Raw genomic sequence first — 20,248 nt, forward strand, 5'->3', positions numbered from 1 at the left:
GAGACGGATACTGGCAGAAGTAAAGCTGTGAGTACCGGGCGTGAGTCGTGCTTCGGTAGCTCAGATGGTAGAGCACTTGCCCGCGAAAGGCAAAGGTCCCGAGTTCGAGTCTCGGTCGGGCACACAGTTTTAATCTGCCAGGAAGTTTGATATTTTTTTCCGTTAGAGTTTGGTAATATACATTTCCCATTATTCTGCAAACATAAACTACAATTAAATTAAAAGCTATATAAAATTAAAAAGACATAATATCACTTACATTTCTGTTAGTTCTTTATGGCATAGTTAAGCACACTTTTAAAATTATAAATCAATGTGTGCTTAACTGGTACATACTAATTTCATTTTAAACTTAAATTTAAGAAACCAACCTGCAAACCACGTGCAGTTGTGGTACAGCTGATAGAGAAAACAGCTTCTTCTTCTTGTACCTTTGCCCTGCATGATCACAGGGTTGGCATGGATATTAATGGATTTGGCATGGTTAATTTAAGGGGTGACTGGATGTCTTTTCTGTCGCCACCCTGTTAATCCTTACTACCCCCCCCCCCCCTTCCCCCAAGGACAAAATGTGTGTACCCCAAAATGTCGGTGTCATGAGGAAGTTTCCTAAAAGTAAGTGAATCAAGTAAATGAGGCAGAACTTGGGTACCAGTCCAGTATTCACTTAGAAGGATGTGAGAAGTGTGTAAAAACTACACCCAAGCTGGTTGGCAAGCCAACCCTCCTTGTTAACTTCCCAGGTGAATTCAATCTGGAGGTCTCATCCCACAAGTGACACTTTAACATCCACAGGTATCTGGGATGGTGTCAATGCAAATGGCAATAAAAAAAATTATTTCAGCATTTTCCCATGGGAACAATAGAACGAAATTTGGCATACACATTAATAAATACAGTACAACTGATATACAATGTTTTTAAGGCTGATTAAGAAATTTTAAGAATGAAGTAGTTTTTGGTTTGGGGAAAAAAACAGTTTTATGAATATGGACATGTAGCATATATTTTTAAATCTTCTAAGAAACTGAATAAAATTTCAAAAGTATAAGGTCTGTACATCAAATAGTTTTTTTTTCTTTTTTTAGATATGGCCATTTTGAGACGTCCAAAAGTGTCAAAAACTGCACAATTTTGTAAACTTTAAAAAATTAGTAATTAAGAAACCAAATGCCCAAAAAACATTTTAATTTGAGATTTTTCTTGCAAAGAACTATGACCATTAAAATAAAAAATTACCAATCCCTAAGATGTCAAGAACCAGACTACTGGATGATTTCACATGGACTGATCCAATATAATCAACATTTGCTTTGCATTTAACAAAATTAGTGTTTGATTTGTAGAGTCTCCTCATATTTATGCAATCTTCCTTGATCCCACTGTTTTTATCTGACTAGATCTTCATAAATAATTAGCAATGCCCCCATGTTTGTTTCTGGAATGTACAGGTTTTGGTACAATGCTGTTAATGAGTTACTATTGGGGTTGTATTTTGCTGCCAGCTGGACATGTGTCATCTACTACTGTCTGGGTATCAGACAGGATATGTGCTTTATTAGTATACAGTGTACAAAGAAAGGCCATTACTATTAACTACTTTCTTATATTTGTTTAAGTTAGTCCCTTACTGTAGTAATGGAAATTGAATTTTTTGTTTTAAGCTGCAACAATACATCACATGGAAACAGTCTGTGAACATTACATTGTTTAGATATTCATCTACAGCCACTCTCTGCAAACCACCACAAAGTGCATGGCAGAGGATACATCCCACTACACTAATAATTAAGGTTTCATCCTGTTCCAGTCATGTATGGTGTGTGGGAGGAATGATTGTTTGAATATCTCAGTGGGTGATGTAATTATTCTAATTTTGTCCTCATGACCCCTATGTGAGCGATGCACAAGGTGTTTTTATATATCCTTCACAGCAGCTTCTTGAAACTTTGTTATTAGACTTCCTCTGGATAGTTTACACCTATCTTCAAACAATAACACTCTCCCACATATCAAACAAGCCTGTGACCATTCTTGCTTCCCTTCTCTGTAAATGTTCAATATCCTCTGTTAATCCTATTACTAAGGCATCCCACACACTTGAATAATATTAAAGAATCGGTTGAATGTGTGATTTGTAAGTGAACTCTTTTGTAGATTAATTGGACTTCCCCAGTATTCTACCAATAAATCGAAGTCTCTCATCTGCTTTACCACTACTGAGCTTACGTGATCACTCCAATTCATATCCCTGCAAAGTGTTACACCAAGGCATCTGTATCAGTTGGCTGATTCCAGCTGTGACTTACTGATATGTTCAGATAATACCCCATTATAAATAGCTGTATCATCTTCAAAAACTGTGAGGTTACTATTAATATTGTTAGCAAGGTCATTAATATACAACATGAACAGCAAGGGTTCAACACAGTTCCCTGGGGCACAACCGAAGTTACTTCTACATCTGACAAATGACTCTCCATCCACGATAACATGCCATGTCCCCCCTAACAAAAAGTTCCCAATACAATCCCAAATTTCACTTGATACCCCATATGACTGAACTTTGGACAATACCAGTAAGTAATTCACTATTTTTCTTCTTCTCCTAACGTTTGTGTTAAAATCATCTACAATTATGATGCTGTTATCAGTTCAATTTAGTCGTTAACGGCGACGTAGAGGTTAATAGGCTAGTCAAGAAACATTTATATATTTCTAACTCGTTGGCAACATCCATTTCCCCCCCCCCCCCCCCCCTTAGTACTCCCCCATATCTGCTGAGGATGCATTACAGAAACTTTTTCCGCGAGTACTTCCAAGGAAACGCTAAAGAAACTAAATCTTTACTTTTTCATTACTAGGGGGACGGGAAGCCAAGTAAATACGTAGCACTGTTTTGGTACTTCACTGGCATAAGGACGACAACCCTAATCTGCCTTATTTATCTGTTAGCAAACACCACAATTACAAATCGGACTTTATGCCGTTAATATCCAATATTTTAAGACCACAATGATTAAAGTGTCATATCAGCTTCCTGACATAAAAATTTCTGATGCATGAAATCCGACTATAATGCATTATAAACTCTTGTAAAAATATATTCTTTCTTGTGGTAAATGCATAGCAAAACAGGTAAGGGCACTTGGCACGGAAACTTCGAAGATGAATAAGAACGTGTACAATTCCGATTGTTCTACAATTTCAACTTTTATAAAATTCGAAATTCTTCAATACAAGCTGCTTCGAAGAATCAGTGATACGCAGTTCCATTGACTGATTCTGCGTTACTTTAAATACAACTGTAGTGTCTAAGATCTTCATATTTATTACACGTATAAGCTCGAGAAAATTCATGTAGCGTGTCCGCAGAGATGAATCAATTGGACGCTTATGCTTTGGGTACCAAGTAGAATTCAGACGTGCGTTGATGACTTACCTTCTAACTACTATCGTTGCTCCGTGCTCTTGCTGGATTTCAAGGTTTTCGTAACATTTTGCTGGTTTGAGAAAGAACACGTGAATGTTGCTTACCAGTCGCCCCTATATTGTTGAGAACTTGGTCTCATTGCAGTCTGTTGTTTACTCTTAGACGACAGTGTATCGCGTTTGTGAGCAATCTCTTTTTAAGACAAAATGCAATTTCTCAGTATGGTTCCATCGAATGTTATCCACCGACCGACCGACCGACAAACCGGACGTGAGTGGTCCAGATGCGCACACTTGTTGGTCAACAGACCGACCAATTATTCTTGTTGCGCGGTTGGTTGGGTGTTATATTCCGACAGCCGAACCCCCCACCATTACACACAACAAATTGTGCCGTGTGCAGCGCTGTCGTGCCGACAGCCCAACAGATGTGCGTTAGTTATCTGTGCAAGAGAAAAATACAATACCGCAAATGGCTAATAACATGACAGATTGCGAGGCTGATAGAAGTAAAATGACTGAACTGTTAGAGAAATATAGAGAGAGCAGATGCTTGTGGGACACGACTTGTGAAGAATATAGTAACAGAGAAGCTAGGTATGGAGCATTGACTACCTTACTGGAGATTTACAAACAAATCAACCCCAACGCCACATTAGTAAGCTTAAGACGTAAGTTGGAAAATATGCGTACGGCGTATAAAAGAGAACTGAGGAGGGTAAGTAATTTCATGCAGTAGAAATGTAGGGCTATCTGATTACAGTGAATAGCACATAATAGTGTCATAAACTGTCTGATACATTTTACGGCTTTGTTTCGAGATTGTCCACTAATTTCACTATTGTATGGGATTTTAGGTGAGAGACTCGATGTGCTCAGGAGTAGAAGAACAAATTTATACTCCACGGCTGTGGTACTATGATCTTCTTTCTTTCCTAGATGAAAGGAACATAAACACAAGAGATGGGACAGATACGATGCAAGAGGAAGATGTTGCCATTAATGTAAGATAAATTATGTTTTTCATTTACATATTTTACTTCAATTATTTATATCATTTACAGAGTTTTTTCAATTTTTACTTGTTGACATTTCTTAGCATTGCGTTTTGAAGTGGTACTTGCCCCTCAGTGTTAAAGTAATTCGGAGATACTTTCCGGATTTCGTTTTCATTTTCGTTTCATAACCCTTGTGTGGTTTGTATTAGAGGAGCAATGAACTGTAATTGACGCTAGTCAGCTGATAGAAATGTGAAATTGACGACATCCTCTCTGTCAAAACTAGAATCTGTTATAGCGACGGTGTTTCTCTTTGTACATAACTGTACAACGCAGAGCACGTAAAAAGGATGCTTTAAAATTCACCGATTGTCTGATGCAACTCTCACAATGTCGAAACTAGTAGGCCTATGCCAAAGGCATTTTCGCATCAAGAGATATGCTCGATTTGAGTTGTTGGCTTCGGCCAGTGGCGTAATGTTAATGGCTGCTCTTCGTCTCCTTTTGGTGCATATATTTGCAGTTTTATTGTTAGATGGCGAAGCCAACGTATTTGAAAGGGAAAAAAAATAATGAAACTGGTTGTGGTGACACTCGGATCTGTAGCTTAGCCCGAGGTATAGTTTAGGTTGGAGGGTAACATTGAGGTTGTGAGTTTACGAGGCCAATGAATGTAACGTAGAAAAGACTGGTTGTGGTGACAGACTGATCTGTACCTTAGCCAGATCCAAAAATCGCCAATAACATCACGTTATAGTCGCCATACTGTTCACGGCTTTAGTCGCATGTTTACTAAGCTATTGGTATATCCGGCATTTTCCACAGCTCTCCTTGCTCGAGAGAGCCTGTAATTAAAAATTCATTAATCCATCACAATATGTTTCAGAGGAAATTGTGTGATGATAAGTCCGTTTAACACAAATGTAGTGCCCCCACAAGTATGAAAATAACTTATCACTGTTTGGCAGAGGAGATTAAGTTTTTCAATATTCCTGTTCCCAGTTTCCTATAGAAATTAGTCTTGTGCAGTACGGAACCATCAGAAGCATAACCATACGTCCCACCATGTAGAGCTCGCTCAAGATAACTTGACCCAAGCCCGGAAACATATTCTCGTCCACAGTGCTGCCCAAGTCACCCCTCTTATCCGAAGGGACAGCTGCTTCAGATGCTTGTCACCTACTGAGGCGAGATCACAATGGCATCGATATCGATGGATTCCGCCGACGACCGACGTCGGCCGGATTTTTTCATTTCATACGTATGTTACAATGTGCGCGGTCACAATGTAGCTAATTTTATCGCCCTAACTTACAGATTTCGGATGGAAATGGGTGAAATTCAAATCAGTTTGTTTTCTTCGTCCATATCGGCAGACACGACACGAAACATGGACCATGAGAAACTGACACGTTTACTCAAAGGAGGAGTTCGTGGCACCTTGAGGACAAAAATACCATAATCAGCATATAGTTCGGAAATTATGGACTAAAATCGCAGATTTTTTTGGAAACCACAAGTAGGCAAAATCTTTATTGGAAATTTAAAAAAATAATTTGTTCTGTTGAGAAGGATGGCATGTCTTATACTAAAAGTTGTTGCAGTGGATGTTTCTTTGGCTGTGGTAAGTGGACATGAGTTGTCCGCATATCATTATTATTTCTCAATCGCGTTTATATGCCAGCAGAGAGATGATTCCGTCTGTTACATTAACTGGTTTGCATATATCGTGTATGTTTTCCCACTTTCAGTGCTTTAGGTGTTGTTCTAAACTTTACATTTGTCTTTCATACATTTCCTGAGTGACGATAATTGAAAGTTAACTGAAGTATGTCTGCACAACTTTAAATAAATTCAGCAAAGCAGAGTGTTTGTACTCTTGCTTTTCAAGGTCAATTCGAGTACGTATGTAAAGTTGAAGATTTATATATGCAAACCGAAGTGACGAATGAAAGTTTGTACCATGGCTGGAATTTCAGCCAGGGTTTCCTGTTCAGTAGGGAGATGCGCTAACCACTGCACCACCCTGGCATGGTGGCTTCTGCCTACGGAAAAGCAGACTCAGGTTCTTATCCTGGCTGTGGTAAAATTTTTCATTCGTTGATTCAGTCTTTATATGCCTTATACATCATAGATGTTCGAGACTTGAAAAGGTCTCTGTAACCATACAGTTTTATCCGATTAAAGCACCTATACTTGGGTTTCAGGCAAGATCCCCCGTTCAGTTCAATGCTGAGGTGCTATCCCAAAACAGTTGGAGAGAGTCTGCAATGCAGTTCGATTTTAGAGGGAATACCAAATGGGTGAACAGGGATTTGGTTTGAGGAGGGAGACATGCTAGGGTAATCTGTGCAGTTGTGCAAAGCCACTGTCCCAAGGTGGCTTAGTGGTTAGCACATCTATGCAGTGAGCAGGGGACCTGGGTTCGAAGCCCAGTTTCAGTACAAATTTTCATTTGACACTTAAGTCTGCATACATACATCATAGATGTTTGGTACTTAAAAAGACCTCTGGTACCATATAGTTTCATTTGATTAAAGCTGAAGACCCCTACATGAAACACTTGTGTATAACAAAAGTTAATTTCTAGTATTTGTAGACATGTGATTTGACCTCTAGAAAAAAGTACTCAAATAAATCTAGAAGAGGCACCTCAGTATTACATATTTGGCAATTACGTCTTTCCAATGTTTAAGCCAGTACACGTTCTGAAAAACACAGACTTAGAGTTTTTGTGTTATGTGTTGGATGCTATTTACGATACCCTAAAGACTAGTTTAAAAGCTAATATTTTTAGTCTTGCACCCCAAATACTACTACATGTGAAACCTTGTTACTTCGATTCTCATATCAAATGGACCAGTGTTTAAAGAGCATTGAAGTTTCCAATGCAAGAATCTGATTTTCCGTGTTGCGTTAATTTTTAGAATAATGTGAGCTGCTCTGAAACCACAAATCTACCTGTCATTAATTAAATATTATTTGCGTTCTCACTCACAAATTTTATTCATGCATTTTGTAGTAGAAACATCTGCGTAAAGTAACCTGTATATGCTCATAACCTTATTGGCAACATCTTTGTGCACTGAAGTTGCACGTCCTGTCACTGTAGCATAATTAACCGTACTTGCAACAACGTCGTTTGGAGAGAACCTTAATATGGGGCATCACTGAAACTACATATTCTCGTAATGCACGCGTGTAAAATACCGTATATAAAAATCATCAGTTGCAGCATGCTAGTTTCAAAGGTGGTGGCCCCTTCTGATGCTAATGGGTGGTGGAAGAGGGAAATCGGCATCACAAAGTTAAAACGTTTCTAACTTTTGTGGCATAGCGTTTTCCCCTTTATCTCATACATTCGTAAAACTTGTCTGGTAATTTCAATAACTGAGGGCAGAGTATAAGTACTCGCCACGTTCCTTTCGAGGCAGATATGGCTCATTTCATGCATTTGGCATCTTTTTAATAACAAATGTCGCATTTCAGCACTCGTCTCCAAGCACAGTGGCGTCGTGGTATCCATTCCACCCTTTAAATCAACGTACTAGATACATTAAATAGGTTCTAACCTAACCTTACCTAACCGGAAGTCCTTGATCACCCCAAAAACTGACGGAGGAGATTGGATGCACTGTGACCAAGGTGTCGGCCGATGTTGTTGGGTGACCTCTGGCGATGACGTCTGACAACCGTTGTCGATGCCACAACAGTACCACTATGACTGCAGCCGAGTGCTGTGCTTCGTCCGCTATGTAGATTCGCTGTCTCCCGCCTCGGCTACATAGTCCAGTCAATGAACGCACTGTAGAGAGCATGGAAAATGTGAGAATTTTTGATTTTATGACTTTGCTAGGAATAGTTAGGAGGTAAACGTAATAAGTTCCCAATTCTGGAGGGGAGCTAAAGGCGGGAGGGGGTGAAAGGGTCCCAATTTTTGGTTTTTCGCTTATATCTCAGAAATGGTGCATTATACAAAAATGTTGCAAATAAAAAAAAACTAATTGAATTTCCTATAAAATTGTCTCGATGCACATTTGCTGAATTCCCTGCGGTTTTCGAGATTTACGTTATTGAAAATCCCAGATTTTCGAAAAAAAATCATTTTTACCTCATTGTTTTTGTTAAATTTTTGCTTCTGCTGCCTCCCACAATTGTTCCTCGGAGTAGTTGTTCGAAACGAAGTTGTAGACCATTAAATCTCCTTCAGTTTGATACACTTTTGCCACTTTATCTTCAACCAATCAAAAGTTGTAGAATTTCTCCGATATGTCTGCTCAGTTTTGACATTTCTCTAGAAATCAGTATTTTGAGAGCCCGTTGCGCTTTAAATGCTGTAACATGCTGTTACGATGGATAGCAACTCCTGAACAATGAAAATGAAGTAACTACAATTGAAGTGTCTTCCCTGCCGCCATTGGATAAGCAGCTGCCAGCAGAAAGTCGTATACTCCTAGCTCACTCATTTGTTACATAGTTTAATTCTTAATTTCTTTGCGTCTTTTTGGTACTTGCATTGTTTAATTCATAAATTTCGGGCGTATTATAGTATTTGAGAGTTGTAGCATCGCGTTTTAGTACCTGAATAGTGTAAATTCGCGTAGTCGGCTGTCTTCTGTTTTTGTTTTGAACGGCCAGTGTCGGTTGGTCACAGCCAGTGTGCTCCCTGCCGCCGTTGGATAAGCAGCTGCCAGCAGAAAGTCGTATACTCCTAGCTCACTCATTTGTTACATAGTTTAATTCTTAATTTCTTTGCGTGTTTTTGGTACTTGCATTGTTTAATTCATAAATTTCGGGCGTATTATACTATTTGAGAGTTGTAGCATCGCGTTTTTGTACCTGAATAGTGTAAAATCGTGTAGTCTCCTTCCGCCGCCAAGCAGTATGTCAGCAGTGCGCAGGTAGCAGCATTACTGCATTTACTAGGCAATCTTGTATTTTAATAACCGTATAAATTTTGTGTCGATTTGTTTGGGCTCTCTGTAGTTTAATTCAGACGTTCTTTGCACGACAGTTTTTAGCATGGACAGGGACTCAAACTGCTGTGTTCGGATCCAGGCTGAGTTGGCATCCCTTCGCTCCCAGCTTCAGGCAGTGTTGGCTTCGGTCACACAGCTTGAGGCTGTTGCCAATGGGCATCACTGTGGGGGTCCAGATTGGGGTTTGTCGGGGACGGCCAGCTCGTCCGACGCATTCCCCGTTCGGACTACGACTGTGGCTGCCCGGGATACTGCCCACATTGAGGCTCATCCCTCACCTGTGGTAGAGTGGGAGGTCGTCTCGAGGTGTGGCAGGGGGCGAAAGACATTCCGGAGGGCTGAACGGAAGGCCTCTCCAGTTTGTCTGACGAACCGGTTTTAGGCTCTGTCTCAGGCTGATACTGATGTTCAGCTGGAGATGGCTACTTGTCCTGTTCCAGAGGTTGCCCCTCAGTCTGCAAGATCCGGGCAGTCGCAGAGGGTGGGCTTACTGGTAGTTGGGAGCTCCAACATCAGGCACGTAATGGGGCCCCTTAGAGATATGGCAGCAAGAGAGGGGAAGAAAACCAATGTGTACTCCGTGTGAATACCGGGGGGAGTCATTCCAGATATGGAAAGGGTCCTTCCGGATGCCATGAAGGGTACAGGGTGCACCCATCTCCAGGTGGTCGCTCATGTCGGCACCAATGATGTGTGTCGGTATGGATCGGAGGAAATCCTCTCTGGCTTCTGGCGACTATCTGACTTTGTGAAGACTGCCAGTCTCCAGTCTCGCTAGCGGGATGAAAGCAGAGCTCACCATCTGCAGTATCGTCGACAGGACTGACTGCGGACCTTTGGTACAGAGCCGAGTGGAGGGTCTGAATCAGAGGCTGAGACGGTTCTGCGACCGTGTGGGCTGCAGATTCCTCGACTTGCGCCATAGGGTGGTGGGGTTTCGGGTTCCGCTGGATAGGTCAGGAGTCCACTACACGCAGCAAGCGGCTACACGGGTAGCAGGGGTTGTGTGGCGTGGACTGGGCGGTTTTTTAGGTTACATTGCCTCGGGTAAGTACAGAAAGCGCAACAGCCTCAAAGGGTACGGGGCAAAGTCAGGACGTGCGGGGACCAAGCAGCAATCGGTATTGTAATTGTAAACTGTCGAAGCTGCATTGGTAAAGTACCGGAACTTCAAGCGCTGAAAGAAAGCACCGAAGCTGAAATCGTTATAGGTACAGAAAGCTGGCTGAAGCCAGAGATAAATTCAGCCGAAATTTTAAAAAAAGGCACAGACGGTGTTTAGAAAGGATAGATTGCATGCAACCGGTGGTGGCGTGTTTGTCGCTGTTAGTAGTAGTTTATCCTGTTGTGAAGTAGAAGTCGATAGTTCCTGTGAAATATTATGGGTGGAGGTTACACTCAACAACCGAGCTAGGTTAATAATTGGCTCCTTTTACCGACCTCCCGACTCAGCAGCATTAGTGGCAGAACAACTGATAGAAAATTTGGTATACATTGCACATAAATTTTCTCAGCATATTATAGTCTTAGGTGGAGATTTCAATTTACCAGATATAGACTGGCACACTCAGATGTTTAGGACGGGTGGTAGGGACAGAGCATCGAGTGACATTATACTGAGTGCACTATCCGAAAATTACCTCGAGCAATTAAACAGAGAACCGACTCGTGGAGATAACATCTTGGACCTACTGATAACAAACAGACACGAACTTTTCGACTCTGTAAGTGCAGAACAGGGAATCAGTGATCATAAGGCCGTTGCAGCATCCCTAAATATGGAAGTTAATAGGAATACAAAAAAAGGGAGGAAGGTTTATCTGTTTAGCAAGAGTAATAGAAGGCAGATTTCTGACTACCTGACAGATCAAAACGAAAATTTCTTTTCCGACACTGACAATGTTGATTGTTTATGGAAAAAGTTTAAGGCAATTGTAAAATGCGTTTTAGACAGGTACGTGCCGAGTAAAACTGTGAGGGACGGGAAAAACTCACCGTGGTTCAACAACAAAGTTAGGAAACTACTGCGAAAGCAAAGAGACCTTCACTCCAAGTTTAAACGCAGCCAAAACCTGTCAGACAAACAGAAGCTAAACGATGGCAAAATTAGCGTAAGGAGGGCTATGCGTGAAGCGTTCAGTGAATTCCAAAGTAAAATTCTATGTACCGACTTACAGAAAATCCTAGGAAGTTCTGGTCTTACGTTAAATCAGTAAGTGGCTCGAAACAGCATATCCAGACACTCCGGGATTATGATGGCATTGAAACAGAGGATGACACGCGTAAATCTGAAATACTAAACACCTTTTTCCAAAGCTGTTTCATAGAGGAAGACCGCACTGCAGTTCCTTCTCTAAATCCCCGCACAAACGAAAAATGGCTGACATCGAAATAAGTGTCCAAGGAATAGAAAAGCAACAGGAATCACTCAACAGAGGAAAGTCCACTGGACCAGACGGGATACCAATTCGTTTCTACACAGAGTACGCGAAAGAACTTGTCCCCCTTCTAACAGCCGTGTACCGCAAGTCTCTAGAGGAACGGAAGGTTCCAAATGATTGGAAAAGAGTACAGGTAGTCCCAGTCTTCAAGAAGGGTCGTCGAGCAGATGCGCAAAACTATAGACCTATATCTCTGACGTCGATCTGTTGTAGAATTTTAGAACATGTTTTTTGCTCAAGTATCATGTCGTTTTTGGAAACCCAGAATCTACTCTGTTGGAATCAACATGGATTCCGGAAACAGCGATCGTGTGAGACCCAACTCGCTTTATTTGTTCATGAGACCCAGAAAATATTAGATACAGGCTCCCAGGTAGATGCTATTTTCCTTGACTTCCGGAAGGCGTTCGATTCAGTTCCGCACTGTTGCCTGATAAACAAAGTAAGAGCCTACGTAATATCAGACCAGCTGTGTGGCTGGATTGAAGAGTTTTTAATAAACAGAACACATCATGTTGTTATCAATGGAGACGTCTACAGACATTAAAGTAACCTCTGGCATGCCACAGGGGAGTGTTATATGACCATTGCTTTTCACAATATATATAAATGACCTAGTAGATAGTGTCGGAAGTTCCATGCGCCTTTTCGCGGATGATGCTGTAGTATACAGAGACGTTGCAGCATTAGAAAATTGCAGCGAAATTCAGGAAGATCTACAGCGGATAGACACTTGGTGCAGGGAGTGGCAACTGACCCTTAATGCAATGTATTGCGAGTACATAGAAAGAAGGATCCTTTATTGTATGATTATATGATGGCGGAACAAACACTGGTAGCAGTTACTTCTGTAAAATATCTGGAAGTATGCGTGCGGAACGATTTGAAGTGGAATGATCACATAAAATTAATTGTTGGTAAGGCGGGTACCAGGTTGAGATTCATTGGGAGAGTCCTTAGAAAATGTAGTCCGTCAACAAAGGAGGTGGCTTACAAAACACTCGTTCGACCTTTACATGAGTATTGCTCATCAGTGTGGGATCCGTAACAGATCGGGTTGACGGAGGAGATAGAGAAGATCCAAAGAAGAGCGGCGCGTTTCGTCACAGGGTTATTTGGTAACCGTGATAGCTTTACGGAGATGTTTAGCAAACTCAAGTGGCAGACTCTGCAAGAGAGGCGCTGTGCATCGCGGTGTTCGAGAGGGTGCGTTTCTGGATGAGGTATCGAATATATTGCTTCCCCCTACTTATACCTCCCGAGGAGATCACGAATGTAAAATTAGAGAGATTCGTGCGCGCACGGAGGCTTTCAGACAGTCGTTCTTCCCGCGAACCATACGCGACTGGAGCAGAAAAGGGAGGTAATGACAGTGGCACGTAAAGTGCCCTCCGCCACACACCGTTGGGTGGCTTGCGGAGTATAAATGTAGAAGTAGATGTACAACACTTCTTTATAATTATAGCTATTATTATATTGTTACGTATCAAATAACGAAAGTGTTTACATGGACTGATAGTCATTCAGAAATAAAAACATGTGCATTCAAGGCATTATCTTGATTTATTGTTTGAAGTGGTTGGGTCAAAGCTCATTGTCTTTATCGTAGTCACATTATTCCTCAATTAATATTGTGACTGTATTGTTTAAATTTCACTTGCAATACGAGCATGTGACAGAGCAATTTGACGATGCTTTTCCATAATCATACTTGACACTATCGCATCCATTTGAGCATAGGCAAAAAATCGTATTCAAGATTTCGTCAGTGTAAGGATGCAAATAGGTCATTCCTCTTCTACTAACCCCAGTTCCCCTCAGGGGATCATCATTCAGTTGCTGGGTATGGGCCTGGTGACCCTTATCGGGCAACCTCTGGGGAACCTGCAGCACCTCAGTTGTATAAGGCTTACATAGATATGTTGGGCTCTGTCTAGGTGAACTTTTATTTCCCTAGCTACTTGTAGGGTTGAGATGGAACCTTCAAAATTCTCTTCTTTTCCTCCCAGCGGAACGGGTGGGCTGCTAGTAGGTATCAACAAGCAAACAAACAAGAGAGCTCGTGTAGCCAGTCCTACAGACTCAGGAATGTTTCATAGTCCTAGCACCTATAGTAACAGAAGCCATACTGCTAGTCGGGATTTGTTTTTATTAGTTAAAACGAGACAGAAATTTTGAAAAAGTCTCGCCTTTCTATATTCAAAAGGATTTGGAAGGGATTGAAGTTACATTAAGACATATCAAGCGGTTGCGAAGTGGGCACTGTTCGTCGAAACCTCAAGTTCCCAAAAACGACAATTCTGCAGAAAACCAAAAATCTGGAGGAATATTCCATTAAAACTAAGCTCCACACCACGTTGAACTACAGCAAAGGAGTTTGTGATGTGCAAGAAACTGGTGGACATCCCCAAAGAAGACCTGAAAGCTGTGTGGTCTGAAGAAGGCATTGTAGACATGCAGAGTACCATGGAAAGTGTGGAAGATGATGTGACCAAATTCGACTTATTCATCCACATTTTTAATAGCACGAAACTCCCAGAGCATGTCACGGTAGGTTTTCTTCACTTAAACATATGGCTCTATGTCTCCAATCCACCGAGCTGTTTTAAATGCAAGCGCTTTGGGCGCACCACTCCAGGATGTGTGTGAGAGGGATTTCTTCCTTACTAAGGAAATAAACGCTTCTTCCTTACTAAGGAATTAAAGAAGACAAAAAATGGTTCAAATGGCTCTGAGCACTATACGACTTAACTTCTGAGGTCATCAGTCGCCTAGAACTGAGAACTACTTAAACCTAACTAACCTAAGGACATCACACACATCCATGCCCGAGGCATGATTCGAACCTGCGACCGTTGAGGTCGCTCGGTTCCAGACTGTAGCGCCTAGAACCGCACGGCCACTCCGGCCGGCTAAAGAAGACACTGCTTGGTGATTTAGCACTTTTTCAATTTCATTTTGTTGTAAACTGGAGCATTTAATCCTCATAATTTACAAGTTTCAAGTGAAACAGCCTTTACATGGTTTTCTAACTTGGCGTGCTTTCCTAGTTCTCCTGTACTTCCAGCAACTTCTCTAAATTTAGTGAAAGGTACAGAAATGAACACTCTTCCTGTTACTTTTTTTTGTAGAGCTTTTATAACATTTTTAAAACGCATTTCACCCATTTTGCAGAAAGCCCCACCCCAATCGCTGTGCAAAGTACACTGCAATTTTTTATGATAGGTAATTCCACGCTCAATTTTTTTTTACGATGGCGACATAAGGATGGGTCAGAAATAGCACATTTTTCGTTCGAATCTAAACATTCATGGTGGTGTCTGATTGTTCTATATCGTGTCTCCCTACCACTTTAGCGCAACGACGCTCTGAGCGTGTTTTTTAGGGAATTAACTAGTTTGAACCTGGGACATGTTGCTGGTAAGGAGACGCCAGACCACACATGACATGTAGAATTCAGAAGAGTTCAGTGAGACTAGCGATGATATAACCAAATACTAAATGATCTCAGCGTCAGCTCCACTGCACTCCCTGTAAAAGAATCTTAATACTAACTAAATTTAGTGGAAAGGGTTCAAGGCTTTACTATTTTTAGTTAGCTGGTAAAATAACGTCGAAAAGGCAGTTAAGTTTACCACTGGAAATTTTATTCTACTCACAAAACATCGTTTATAAATTGCACTATTGATAAAAGGAAATGTTTTAATACAGGATGGTAAAAACCAACTGCGTTCAACAAAAATGTGAACGAATATTCCCTGAATGGATTTCCAAGTTCTACAATCGATCGAAGGATGACCTATGCCACATCACATTTATAATCTAGGATTAAATTAAGTTTCACAAAAGAGAAAACTATCAAAATGGTCTACAGTGACCCTCAATTATCTTTAATTACTTATCTAACCTGTCGTAAATTGCAGTGGCTGATGTGGCTTCTCAATAACTATAAAATAGAAAAATCATCGCGTTTCAGATCTTTACTTCAAGTGGCAAATGTGAACACCATGAGTTTTAATTAACGATCGACACTAGTATTACGCAAAAAGGGGGTGTAACAGATGAGTCTTCTGCAGTTCTGAGTGAAGCCTTATGCGCTCAAAAATGCGGCATCGCGTGCGTTCATTACCTTGTCGATGTTTAGGCAGCGTCAGGGCGACAGCGGCCGGCGCACCAGCCATCCAGCTCGCCGTCTCGGAACTAACTCTCGTAACTTCTCCTTACTACAATTTACCGAAGTTGGTTTAAAAAAACTATCTAGCTGTGTTTTCATCTGACCAATCAGGGTCTCAATGTTAACCTTAAGTTCCGCCTACAAAAATTCTATCTATCCAATGGGAAACGTTATACTTTTCGTGGTGGGGCAATGTTTTTAAAGTTTGCAACGTAACAGAGACGCTAAAAAGTCTCACGCTAAAACGTGCGGGTGGTGAGCCCTAGTGGTTAGCTGGAGACGTGGGTGTCCGTCCCTCCGTCCGTTATCGTAGGGCCTTCTAGCTTAACACGGTTCTGCTCTCGGCTTCTGTCCTCGTTTCTCCCCTCGGAACTGCGTCTGCCTCACGGTGGGAAGGTACGACATGCATTTAGGCATTCTTGTGTTAGTCTGTGGTATTCCATTTGCTCACTCGTTACTCGTATTACTTTGGTTAATTTAATGTCACGATTTATTCGGAGCTATGTGACATACTACTGGATTTGCTTATCATGGCGGGGTTTTCATGGAAGGTGTTGGATTTACCTGACACCTTACACGAAGACTGTGGAAGAATAACTGAAAATTCAGAAAGCAATTCAGCATCACATTCAATAGAATTTCTTTCAGTAGTCTCACACTCATTCCTATCTTCTGTTGTAAGCTGCCTTTCTTTAGAAAAGAAAGCAAATAAAGTTTGTTGTTTCGATATTGTACTTTATTTCGGCACTGACGCTTCTTTTTATGCGATGAATTGAGGAAGAACGCACTCACATTGCATAATCACAATACTCTGCCATAGTAAGCTGTTAACTGACAAACTGTTAAAATAGGTGCGTACAAGAAGTGGAAATTTATTGCCTTCAATGCACATTTCTTCATTTTTGGACTACTAGCAGTCCACGTAAACACTTTAATTATATGATTCGTAATAATTTAATAATAGCTTTAATTATAAAAGTGTATTGTGCTTAAATTGCAGTTACTTTGTTTCATTTGCAAAAGAATTTTTTTTATTATGACAGCAAGTTACAGCAGTCAAAACACAGCAGGCTCTCAATATACTCATTTCTAATGGAATATCGAACATCTTAGACATTCTATAACTTTTCACTGATAGACGATAAAGTGTAAAAAAGTCTATATCGAATTAACGATTTTCAATAACATATATCTCGAAAACTGTCGGGAATTCTATAAATATGTATCCAAATTTAATTAGCTTTCATTTTTATCTCAAACATTTTTCTACAGTGTACCGTTTCCGAGATACAAGTGAAAAACCAAAAAATGGGGCCTTTTCTCTCACCTTCGGCCTTTAACTTTCCTCCCATGGGACGGTACTTTAGTATAACCTCCTAACAAAGTCCTGAAGTCCAAAATTCTCGTTGGCTGGAATATACACTGTGGGAAAGGAGGCATGCGCACGCCTACTGCACTGCAATCGTTCTCGTACGATTTTAAAGAAATTATTCATTAAAAAAGTTTGATGCTGACGCATCTCATAGTCTCATCGTTAGCTTCGTGATGAACTGCCTGTCATTTCGTTAACAGTCATAGTTCTTGTGTTATTTCTATATGAAGCAATGTGCTAGTCGAATACTTTGCAGTGAAAGATAGGTTACTATGAATTTGTGTTTGGTATACGTTAAACCACATAATGCTGCGTACGAAACGTAGCTAACATATTGAATTACTCTTTAAACTGGAGACGAGATCCATATCTATCGCCAATATTGAGAAAATTGACCGTATGCGGTGCAGTGTACTGGTTTCCAATAGAGTGTAAGTGAAATATTCATAACATCGCTTATATCTCGTAAGTGGTTCGAATCATCGAAACGAATTTTTTACAATGGTAGCATGCAAAACAGAGTGGCATGCAGACCTTTTTTTATCTACTGCGACGTATGAGTGACTAAGGACTTTTCGGTGAAATAATGTCAGTATTTTAAGAGACATCGGCGGTTGGTCGGCCAACGTCGCTCGGCCAACAGCGGCCTACTGCAGACCGACACTTAAGAGACACAGAATACAAATCGACATCGAGAGACAGGCCCTGTCATATGGCACTCACGACGTATACGCTGAAATTGAATGTAAATAAAACGTCTTTTGTAGTGGGCGTCGCTCCACTGCGGTGTCACACATGGTGAATAAATAGGAAAACAGTAGAACGTCTGTTTTGTAACAACAGAAGTGAAGGAATTATACTTTTATTTGTATGCTGAACATGAGCTTTTCATAAGCTATTTCAGGATTCTGTCACGTTTGCAGCTGCATTAATTTGTTAGTGAGGTGAAATTGTGTAAACTACGCTGTGTTTTGGGAAAAGAAGCTAATTTTAACTTGGCAGAAAAAGAAGTGTACAGGACGGGCGGAAATAAATCGCCCACGCTGTTTCAGTTTCAGCGTAATGCTGCACCCATTGCGTTTTTAGTAATAAATGGTTGACTTGTCGAGTTATTGGTCGAACTGCCATAATCTGCGTTTGCAGACTCGCTGTCTGTAGCTTACAAGTTCCACGTAATAGCAGTTTGTGTGAAGGTTTCACTTGTTGAACTACGTCATCCCTACCTTGCTGTCTCGTCTACAAGGATGCCACCACCAATACCGTTGTATCCGCCCCCTAGACCACTACCTGCGCAGCTGGGGACCAAGTAATATGGTACAAACTCTGCATACGTAAACTCGCAATCTGCACTAACTGCTGTAAATAATACAGAAAAACTGTATTTGTAATATAGGGCCAACTGCCTTGCCATAGTGTTAAAACCTGTTCCCGTCAGATCACCGAAGTTAAGCACAGTTGGGCTTGGCTAGCACCTGGATGGATGATCATCAGGTCTGCTGAGCGCTGTTGACAAGCGGGGTGTACTCAGCCTTTGTGCGACAAACTGAGGAGCTTCTTGACTGAGAAGTAGCGACTCCGGTCTCGTAAACTGACAACGGTTGGGAGAGGGGTTGTGCTGACCACATACCATTCCATATCCGCGTCCCGTGATGCCTATAGGCTGAGGAGGTCGCTCAGTACTGTTTGGTCTTCAGAGGCCTGTTCCGACGGAGTTTAGTTTATAATAGGGGGCTTCACTCGCAGGCAATTTTGTTATAGCCACATGCCATCTGTCCATGGCACCCACACGGTAATTAAAATTCCATTTCTCTTCAGAACTTTCTGTAATAACTTCCCAATCAGCTGCTGACTATGGCATCGGAAAAAAAGTTTTTTTACATGAAAACATTGTTTATAAAACGTATTTCTTTACGTTCATTTTCATTATTTTCAGGACTCTTATATGGAATCGCAAGAAATGAGGCATATAAGTAAGAGGAAGAGAGAGGAACAGAAAAACAGAGAGGAATTAATTACTTTAACAAAAAAGTTAATTACGTCAAAACCTGACCAGTGGGACGGACTAGCCATAGCATATACTGAGCAGCTAAGGGAGCTGCAGCCTCAACAACAGGCAATAGCTCAGAAACTTATATCTGAAGTTATTTGTTTTGGCAAGTTAGGCCTCCTGTCCACACAATCCACTGTAATTCTTCCGGCCCAGCCACATTCTTTTCCAGTGATACAAACATCAGTTGTCCCAGTTCCATCCACACCCCCTGTCACACACATCCCAACTCTTGCCCCAGTCCCATCCCCATCCCCAGTCTCACACATCCTGTCCTCCTCTTCCACTAACACACAACCATCTCCCTGTCTCTCCTCCACCATAAATACATATAACAGAGAGTGAAGGTGGGGAAAATATTCTGGATGACCTTTTTGTTTCCTTATGTGAGTTTCATTTGTTTTATTTTGTTTCACTTTGTTTCAACATTACATTATGTAAATGTAAATTATGTAAACAGCATGTAAAATAAATATTTTTTTCCTATTTTAGGACTACACACATAATAAAGTATACCTGAATATTATTTGATTGATTTTGTTTTGCATTACCTCGATGTATTTCCTCAGGCAACGATAAATCATTTTGCAGGTTTCAGGAAATTTTCGATAATAATTGTGGATATACAACAGCACCAGATTTGAGGTCCTCGTAACTTCCACCAGTGGCTAGGAACTGTAATGTGGCTAACAACCTCTATTCACAGCTTACAGCCACAGCCTTCCTCAAGTTAGCATTCTGTTTTGTTAAAAACGGTTTCACGACGTTCACCAGCTCCGAAAAGCATGTTTCACCCATTCTAAAA

General features: G+C 41.0%; 1 protein-coding gene across 1 annotated transcript; it reads left to right on the forward strand.

The window, feature by feature from the left end:
• Positions 1-3,637: 3,637 nt before the first annotated feature.
• LOC126365252 (uncharacterized) lies at positions 3,638-19,956 on the forward strand. The gene is made up of 3 exons (XM_050008127.1): positions 3,638-4,150; positions 4,290-4,436; positions 19,330-19,956. The coding sequence occupies exons 1-3, from the start codon at positions 3,905-3,907 to the stop codon at positions 19,786-19,788; spliced, it is 852 nt and encodes a 283-aa protein (XP_049864084.1). The 5' UTR covers positions 3,638-3,904; the 3' UTR covers positions 19,789-19,956.
• Positions 19,957-20,248: the final 292 nt, after the last annotated feature.

This window comes from Schistocerca gregaria, chromosome 1 (genome assembly GCF_023897955.1).
Source record: "Schistocerca gregaria isolate iqSchGreg1 chromosome 1, iqSchGreg1.2, whole genome shotgun sequence".
NCBI classification, from domain to species: Eukaryota; Metazoa; Arthropoda; class Insecta; order Orthoptera; family Acrididae; genus Schistocerca; species Schistocerca gregaria.